Consider the following 10,028-nt stretch of genomic DNA (forward strand, 5'->3'; position numbering starts at 1 on the left):
GATCAGATGAAGATAAAGATGGAGACGCATATTTCAGTGAGGAATGAAATAAACACATTCCTCATCATCAGAAAAGCTGCCTCAATTCAATTGGTGCTTTTTATAACCCAAGCTGCCCCCATCTTTCATAATAAAGAGTGTGAACTAATGATACTGAAAGGCACTTTGGTTTATTATGTCATAAAACAACAACACATAACATATTTTTTCATAAATTCACCAAAAAAGAAACAAACAAAAGCACATACCGCCGTTAGGTCAGTGCCCCTCGGCATTGGAGACCGACGCACGGGGTACCCCTCTTGCGTTACTTTTGGACGGACCAGGGACGGCGTATCAATGTACGCTTGTTACATGCATAGTGTCCTTTCAAAATAAACTTCCGTTTTCAAAGTAAGTTAGGTTTAGGCAACACAACCACTTAGTTAGGGTTAGGAAACGGTCGTGGTTGACGTTAACTTTACTGACTAACGGGACTCACGGGGCTGACGACACTAAACGACGAGTCACATGACAAAAGACTGACGTGACAAAATAAGTCAACGTTACTTTTAGCTAAACACGGGACACGAACACCGGTCTCCCGGTTGAAAGTCTAGATTTCCAGGCAGACATTTTTCTTAATTTCATTCTCAATCCTTGAAGATGTACTTAAACAATATCTATTTAATGGTATTTTATGTTTACATACATATACAATCAGTCATTCAGCGGTGCAGATATGCTGACACATGTCTGAGACTTCTCCCTGCAGGGCTGCAAAACAATATGTCTGCTGAAAAAGACAATCAACGCCATGCAGGGCCTGAAGGATATCCAGAGTCACGTCAGCATGTTCTGAGTCTCCTCGGGCTGCTGGTGATTTGTCTGAATAACAGGATATGTCAAACCCTTTAAAAAGAGGAAGAAACATACTGCAGTGTCCTCTCACTGCTCCTAGACCTAGGTCACAACCCTGGCTCACTGACCACGTGACCATGTGTCTATTAGTTTACTGTCATCATGATATATTGCTACCTCCAGACAGGACGATCTGTCTTCAGAAAATTAATTGGCATTGATGTATGGAAAACAGATTTGGAGCAAGCTACTGGGAACATAATGAAGACTTGCATACACCCTCATTTTTAAATACACGAATAAGAAGTAAAATACTGATAAAAACACAATAGTGATGAGAATGTGTTTCATTGAAACACAAATTGCATGCTTGAATTCGTCAGTTATGCTGGTTTCAATTGAAGTGAATGGGGGAAGAACACAAGTATAAAGTGATTGTGTCTTTGAGGGAACAATGTGTAACATTTTTGGGGATCTATTGGCAGAAATGGAATATAATATTCATAACTATGTTTTCATTAGTGTATAATCACCTGAAACTAAGAATCATTGTGTTTTTGTTAGTTTAGAATGAGCCCTTCGTATCTACAAAGGGAGCGGGTCCTCTTCACAGAGTCTAAAGCTCAGAGCTGCTACGTCAGCAGTCATGGAAGGTAACTAAATTTAAGTACAATTTTGAGGTACTTGTTCTTTACTTGAGTATTTCCATTTTATGCTATATTATACTTCTACTCCATACATTTTTAAACATCTTTAGTTTCTTTGCAGGCTATAGTTAATACCTTAATTAAGTATTTATTCATTATCAATTGATTCATTAATTCATGTTACGATCTTATTATAAAGTGATTGAGACTGAAATTAGACAAAAAATGACTGGCGATAGATAACGACTCCACAAAATATATCATTTATATCACAGCATAAGATGCAAAGATGCAATTTGTCAAATATTTGAAATATTCCAGCCCTCATGTGGACTTGCCAGGACCAGACGTTGTCAGCGGATTCCTGGTATCGACTGACAACATGGAGGTTTTGTCCCGATAAAGGACACGCTTTCTAATTCTGAGAAAACGCTGCCTGTGTAGCCGGCACTCCCTCCACTATCTCCTCATTTGATTTGCCTCCTCAAACTGATGTCTGCCTTGTAATGTTAGTGATCTAAGAAATGAAACTTACTCCTGCCCTCATTGTGAGTATTTCTGGATAAGCGTGTCAGCTAAATGGCTAAAGAGCAAATGTAACTCAATGTGGACTGCTAACAATGTGTTGAGTGTTGAACGTACCACCAGCCAGACAGTGGTTGTATTCACAGCAGCAGAGGAGCAGGAGCAGATTGTGTCTGTTTAAATGTATTTAAGCCTACTCTCCTGAGGCACCCGTTGTAAGTGGCTCAGGATAAGAGTGTCAGCTAAATGCCTGGATAGTTGAGAGGGAAAGGTGTCAAATTTAATAGTAGAGGAGGAAAGACACAGAGAAATTGAACCCCAAGCATCTGGTGTTACACAAAAAGCTTCCTAGAGAGTCAGTGCTTTCTTTCAGTTCTTAATTAATTCCTTTTTATGATTAGACTGTTAGGGAATAATCCAGTTAAAATGACAAATATTGAATATTTCTCTCAGATTCTGGGGATAAATCCATCATATTCAGTTAAAATTATGAACTAAGTGATGGCTATCTGGACATCTTACATCTGTCATATTCAAGAAAGATGTCTCAGTTTATACGGAAGTTAGCCCGCTACAACCATGGATGTCTAAAGAGAACGGCTACAACGGTTGCAATGGCAATGGTACACATAAAAATAGCCGCCGCTCCGACCATGCTGCTATGTCGAATTGAATGGGAATGTCTGTTTTACTCCAATTCTATTTCTATGGGATGAACCCTCTGGTGATACTCCACATATTTTTTTCTGTCAACGAATCACATGAAGAGACCAAAACCAACCATGATTTGATGCTACCAACAAGCATTCTCTATTTTACATTCATTATGTATTGTGTATCCAATACCTGATACATCTTCTTCCTCTGTGCCATAGAGCTCCATTAAAACAGATCCTCATACAACTGTTTGTATCATATCTTGCGAAAAGTTATTCTTTCAAAATAAACTTCTCTCTTCACGGGAAATAACTTGGTTAGGTTTAGGCAACAAAACTACTTAGTTAGGTTTAAGGAAAAGATTGTGGACTGGGTTAAAATAACTACAGAAGTGACGTTACTTAAGTACAGAAGTTACGTGACAAATAAATCAATGTTGACCTCTGGTTACGAACGGTGGTCTCCTGAGTAAAGGTCAGGTGTTTTCTTGACCCACCCATCACTTCTGACCTCCTCCCTTCACATCTTTTGTCGCTTTTACACTTTACACAGAGAAACACCGTGGTCAGGGCTAATAAAAAACAACTTTAAGTGTTGGTGGGAGATGAGATGGGGTGCAGTGTGTACTATATTGTACATTAATGAGGGTGTGAGCTGCTCAGGATGTTACATAACAGCATGGAGGCAGATGCTCATGAGGGAGACCTTGATGCGAGGCTGGGCACCTGACCTCTCTGTCCCATCTCTTTGACTTCCTCTCCGCTTCCTGACAGCAGGATGAGGAACTGGGACGTGCAGTTCATTTTAAGGCACAGCTCACGAACAGCCACTCAGGATGCAGCAAATAAATACACATCATACATTTTAGTCATTTAGCTTCAGGAGCAATCTGTCCAAAGCAACTTGTAGCATACTGAGAGCAGCATTAGATCTAGTTCTGCTTTACTGGTTTGGAAAATTAAGGAAGTCAGAGGTCATAGCACCCTGGCAATATGAAAGGAAAGTTTAAGACAAGGGTATAAAAGAGACAGGATTTTAAGGTGGATATAAATAGATACTAAATGAGAAAGCAGTGTCTATATCATTATTATTTCAGGCCATCAACTTTTGAGGTACCTGCCACCAAAACCACAGAACCATGTAGTAGAATGAATTCCATCTGTGGTGCATCATGGGTTATTATATTTATGGCGCGATAGTGGAGAAATCAATCAAGTATACAATTTCAAACCAAAACTGATGACATGATGAGGTCACCCTTCAGTGTAATCAGCTGTATAATCAGTTGTTAGGTGAGGTATTCATAATCTGCCATTTTCAAAAAATAAGTATTCACGTGGTTATTGTTTGGCAGAAGATCAAGGTGGCCAGTATCATTATATATTAGTTTGTCCCGATGAAAGAAACCAATTAGTTTAATGATAGGCTAGGATTAATCCAGACACTGTTGAACTAAGTATATCAAGAGTCAACCAATCTCATTAATACAAATTAGTGAAAAATTATAATGGCTACTTTGTGTGCTTGTTTGCTCATTTGTAATTTTTGTTTTATTAATTAAGTACGACATCAGACAGTTTATCAGGACTACCTTTTTAAGGGTTATTCCATGCTATATATAGAATTAAATAACCACTATATTTGAACGTGCTAAACTTGGCTGCTGAGCAACACAAACTTTAACTCAGTTATTTTGCCTGCAGCTCAAAACTCATTAGAATTCATTCATCCTGTAATCTGTGAAAAGTTGCCCTTTATCGTATCAAGTGTCTTCACACGACAGAGTAGAATGAGTTTTGATAATGTACGATGATGTTCACATTCACTTAATCACATGATACAGTGATCAGACTGACAGTAATGTTGAACAGAGACCATTTTGCTGTGTAGTCATAGACTGTAAGGAGTGAACATAGTCACCGTGACGTCACCCATTGGTTTGTGGACTGTCGTTTTGAAGCCTCAAGTTCGGCATTTTTGGCGTCGCCATCTTGGTTATTTGCAACCAGAGCTGACATGAGAGGGTGGAGCTAAGTACAACCTAACGCTGAATAAGACACAAGACGTATGAAAAATAAGGAATAATTTTTCTTAAGATTTCATATGCACCGTTTAATGGGGATATGTTTAAAGCTCTTTGGCACGGAGGAAGAAGATGTATCAACACACACAGCGGGAGAGAGACTTCATTCTCTGCTCAGGTAGACATTACTCTATATCTTTACATAGCAAATAGTCGTTTGATGTTATATCAATGCTCTAGATATTGTATAGTGCGTCTTTAAGTTAAGGATGTGAAAACTGCAGTTCACCTGACATCAACACTATATTTCAAGGTCAAAGCCAACTTTATTGCCACATAAGTGAACTCTTGAGGGAAATACTTAAGATACAAGAAATGTAGAGAATAAACTGAATATAGATGTTTGCTTAAAGCACTGCAAAGCATTTCCACAGAGTTTGATTCCTGTCTTCACTATCATGATAATACATTTCATTAACATGAAGAGTATAGAACAAAGCATGGCTAAAAATATTAAAATAACATCCTCTAGTGGTCACCAGCGGTTGGTACAACTCATTATTTCCTCTACATTTGAAGGGTTTCATTCCATTTTACTTCCTCACATACATAGCATTTTGGAGATTAATCAGTTTCATGAATGGAAAACATCTAAACTGTTGTAACATAATCACATTAGTGGCAATATTTTGTTTGTAACTGAAGGTTAACTGGTTTGTACAAAAAAAATGGTCTCCTGAAGCTCACATTTTCTTATTCTTTATTAACACAGAAAGCAAGCAAATGTTTCAAATAATTAGAACAGATCAAGCACAGTCATAGAAATAGAATACATAGAACAGATTACAAAAAAAAAATATGTGGACTTTGCCTCATCGGAGTATTGTCCCCCAGCAATCAATGGCAACTCCTTCTCTAAAATCTAGGGTTCTTTTGTCCTATTTTACTGTCCCTATATGGACATCCTCCATTAGGACTGACCGGGTGGAGCTACAGATGGCCTGATCAACTATGTAACAATCAAACATCATCCCCATTTCTTGTAAATTCTATTGGTTTAGGTCACGCCCTCAGGTCATCCCACGTCACAAACCAATGTTTTGCCAAATTATTAATCAATCCTGCTATTTTAATTCAGGTACTTTCCAATTTGTCAGCCATCTGTGTCCGCTCGGCCTCCTCCATATTTTCCACCAGCTCTTTCATTTCCCTACACATTCATTACACATACTTTTACAAGGTCACACAGGGTTTAACAAAATTGTTTTCTGGCCTCCTGAATTTGACGTCAACATCCTTGCGTCGGTTTTCTTCAAAACCTTATATTAACACATGATCGAATTAGGGATATTAATAGAAAAAAAGATTTCAATGTTTTTAACACAGTAAAAAACAAACAGTAATCATAAAATTATGTCCAGAAGGGGTGCGTTAAAATCAACAATTACAATGAATAAAAGGTATATATGCTGTATATATGTGTGCCTGTGTGTTTTGAATGTTATCAGCCCATTAAATGGCCGTTACCAGTTGTTATAACTATCATTATAATGATTCAATAAGTCAACGTGTTGAATTTTGGTTTCACAAGGGACACAAACAGCGGTCTCCTGGTTGAAAGTCCTGTTTGTTTAACTAATCCATCCACTCTGGCCTCCTCCCAACAAGACTGTGTCGCTCTTTATAATACGTCACCTGACTTACTCCTTTGCTCCTGTCATAATTACTACGACGGTCGACAACAAACAATTTTGAACCTCCCTGCGGTGATCCAGCTTACCAATCAACCCAATCTTATGGGAGGCGTATAAATAGCAGGACATTACAAGGAGTGTGTCATGACAATACATTATAGCCTTTTTGCGTGGCATTTATACGCCTCTTTTTGTGTGTCATATTTACGCCAGGCAACAAAACAGCGGTAGCGGATGCAGTTAGGTTTAGGCAACAAAACCAATTAGGTTTAGGAAATATCTCATGGTTGGGCTTAAAATAAAGTAATAGTAAAATACGTATGGACACAATATAACAGAATAACGTCACAAATGTCACTCACGTAAACTAACTCTGAGCGTAGCATACATGGATGCGTTTACATTGCAGTCAATACAGACTACATGGCTTAGAAATGACACGCCAAAAGCAAGAACGGCGACTTAGTGTCATTCATACGCCATTTAGTACGACCGGGCTGTACCAATAGATGATAACAGCTTACTGAGACAATTTGGGGGTATAGTGGGACCATATCACTTTAAATCTAAGCTCACGATGACAACAAATAACAGCCATTTAATCGGCTGATAACATTCAAATCAGCTGGATAGAGAGAGAGAGAGAGAGATAGAGAGAGAGAGAGAGAGAGATTGCAGATGTGTTTGTTGTGTGGGTCTTATTTAGGTCTGATAGACCTTGTGTGCAGCTCCTTCTCACATATCCAATAGTATCGTTCTCGACAGGTACCCACAAACCAGGTCTCCACGGACGACGTGTCCGCTTGCTTAACATATGCACAACCGGAATATCCCTCAATCTCTGGGTACCAACGATTCCAGTTACTAGAAAACAACACAAACATTAGTGTTTTGGTGGATTTCGTGAGGGTGGAACAGTGCAAGACAGTTGTGGTTTGACTGTGTTTGTTTGTATATGTACTGTACATATGTGTTAGCACTGTGATAGACTGGTGACCTCTCCAGGGTGTACCCTGCCTTTCGCTGCAATCAACCAGTTAGCATTTATTTGGTGATTTGCAGGTCAAAAGATGTCTGGATGAAATTTCCCATAATTTAGTTTGAAAAGTTTTTAGATTAAGTTACTGTTGTTTCAATATAATTTCAGTGACTAAATGTCAGCGTGTAATTAGGACATACTTCACAATGTAATATGGTAATGTCAATGTGTTGAAACAGTACATTCGCTATTAATCAGGAACATCATTTTATTCATAAACATTCAAAAAGCCTTACGTATAAAACAGTGTGCTTCCATCCACCAATGTCCAATCCCACGAGTAGGCTGCCACTCTGACACCATGCAAGCCCATCCACATTCTGCCAGTACCTCCTAAACTAAGGACAATTCTCTGTGGGAAGGAAGCGTACTTTATTAATTTAGTTAGTGAGGTCAACCGTAAATGAACTGGCTGCAATGTAATATCAGTATATTAAGTTCATATGAGAAAAATCATAAATACCTCTTCCAGTTTGTCATTCAAAATCACCAAATGAGATCCTTTGCTTGCACAGTCTTGTTTGGCATTCTTCCAGGTGTTTGGCATAGAGGAAAGCTGGTAGCAGGTGGACATGAATGTCCACCATCCTTGGGGACACCTTGAGGCATTTTGTTCTGCTCAGGAACATGCACAGGACAGGACACATCAGGACAAGAGGGGACGGGACAAGACAGGTCAAGAAAGGACAAGACGGGACAGAAAACAAGGACATAAGACATTGCAAAACAGGACCGGAGAGGACAAAACCAGACAGAGGACATAAGAGGAGGCAGCACAGGGTAGGAAAGTAGAGGAGAGGAGAAGACAGGAGAGAAGACAAGACTTGATGATGGCACTAGATGAAAAGTCAGAGGATCACCAAAGTCAGTCTTTATACTGACTGAATGACATTGCCTCCCCTAAAAATATATGAATTAATACAGGTTTCAAAAAACAAACTCACGCATTTCAAGTTCCTTTATCTGATTTTGTTGTTCGATGACCGTCTGGTTTAACGTCTTCTTGTCTTCGATCAGGCGGCTGTTACTTGCCTGAAGCTTTTTCTTTTCCTTTGCCAGTTGAGGTTTCTCTTGAACCAGTTGGTCTCTCTCTCGAACCAGTTGGTCTCTCTCTCGAACCAGTTGGTCTCTCTCTAAAATCAGGACTCCCATGTCACCAGCTGACATCATGGTGGAATTGCCAATCGTGACGTTGTTAGAACACCCAACTAGAAAGGGAAACAGATGAGAAGTTTGTGATCCCTGATGTTTCTCACTTAAAGGGACTGTTTGTAACTTCTTAAACGTATAGATCAATCCGGGTCGATGTCCCATGCGCGCTCGCGTGTGGCTACACTGTTCAGACAAGACTCCAACACAAACTACACGGAAGCACCAAAACCGCAAAGTTTTCTCTAGTGAAGCCCATCTTGCAAAACAGTGTTGGCCGCGGTCGGAGGACGCAGGGGAGACCGTAGCTTTGGTCTCTAGGGCCGGAGTCTCTGCTGTGCTCTGCTCAGCTGCCTGCCTGCCTTCACTCACACACCGCACTCGTTCTCGCTTGCTCTTTCGCTCCGCTCACACGTGCATGCGCGCACACTGCAAACTGCAGAAGAGTTAGTTAAGCTTTGAGAATATCTAGTAAATGTACATTGGACGTTTATGCAGAAATAAATAGTGCAGCTCCTCCAGACCAACTGTACTTAGCTCCACCCTCTTGTGTAACTAGCGTTTCTAGAAAAAACAACATGGTGACGGCCAAAATGTCAAACTCCAATGGGTGTCCACTTCTTATACACAGTCCATGGTAAAATGTTACAATTGACAAATATCTGTAAGAATTTATTACTGAAAATGGTGTTTGTTGTCATTTTCTGGTGCAATTCTTATTATTGTGTCTACCTTGCTACCCACAACATGATAGAAATATATACAGTACGTTTACATTTTCCCCTGTTTGCCAAATGGGTTTTCATTTGCCAGACAGAAGATCCACTTCCTTTTCTTTTTGTGGTGACATGTGGAAGGTGGGGGCTGATACTCACCAGCTAGTAGTCGAAACGAAACATTGAGAGCGGCCTGTAGGATGCACAGCAGGCCAAAGCTGACTCCCACCAACCTGTAGATTTTTGACCCTCCTACAGGTAAAAACACACATACCACTCAACATAACTAAAAATACAGTTGTATTCTGATCTCTGTGGATTACTGGTGCATATTTTAGCACTTTTTCCAACTGTGTATTTTATCACTGTGTGTATAATAACCAACTTAAACCAAAGAACAGAGAGACTTACAGAAGAATAAATAGACTATACTGAGGTTTTGCAGAAGAGATGACATCCTCAAAAACTAAGAGGAATTGTTTATATTTAAAGATTTCTCTGAAAATTCCTAAAATATCACTGATGTAAATATGAGTTGAAACCTTGTATTTGATGACTTGCTGCACCTAATCTTTAACTTTTACAGTAAACAATTGAAAGGAGACACTAGTACTATACATGTGCATATTTAATGCACCGTCTTTATGAAAGTAACTCACTAGAGAGGCTAACCAAAATGTGACTCCTTTATTTAAGTAAAAGTACTAATACCACACTGTGCAAATACTCCACTACAAG

The 10,028-nt window shown here is 39.4% G+C and overlaps 1 protein-coding gene across 1 annotated transcript; it reads right to left on the minus strand.

Annotated features, from left to right (window-relative positions):
• Positions 1–5,444: 5,444 nt before the first annotated feature.
• On the minus strand, positions 5,445–9,537 carry LOC119497209 (C-type lectin domain family 4 member G-like). The gene is made up of 5 exons (XM_037785155.1): positions 9,450–9,537; positions 8,370–8,633; positions 7,889–8,040; positions 7,662–7,777; positions 5,445–7,250 (listed from the first exon to the last, which is right to left on the minus strand). Exons 2-5 carry the CDS (start codon positions 8,593–8,595, stop codon positions 7,085–7,087), a joined length of 660 nt encoding a protein of 219 aa, XP_037641083.1. The 5' UTR covers positions 8,596–8,633; positions 9,450–9,537; the 3' UTR covers positions 5,445–7,084.
• Between the last annotated feature and the right edge of the window lie 491 nt (positions 9,538–10,028).

This window comes from Sebastes umbrosus, chromosome 11 (assembly GCF_015220745.1).
Source record: "Sebastes umbrosus isolate fSebUmb1 chromosome 11, fSebUmb1.pri, whole genome shotgun sequence".
Lineage (NCBI taxonomy): Eukaryota > Metazoa > Chordata > Actinopteri > Perciformes > Sebastidae > Sebastes > Sebastes umbrosus.

Excerpts from the sequence above, each read along its gene's own strand:
- LOC119497209 (XM_037785155.1), bottom strand. The coding sequence starts at position 8,595 with ATGATGTCAGCTGGTGACATGGGAGTCCTGATTTTAGAGAGAGACCAA. Across the intron at positions 7,778-7,888 it reads TGAATGACAAACTGGAAGAG|AGAATTGTCCTTAGTTTAGG; the intron begins GTATTTATGATT and ends TCCTTCCCACAG. Across the intron at positions 7,251-7,661 it reads GGAAGCACACTGTTTTATAC|TAACTGGAATCGTTGGTACC; the intron begins GTAAGGCTTTTT and ends GTTGTTTTCTAG.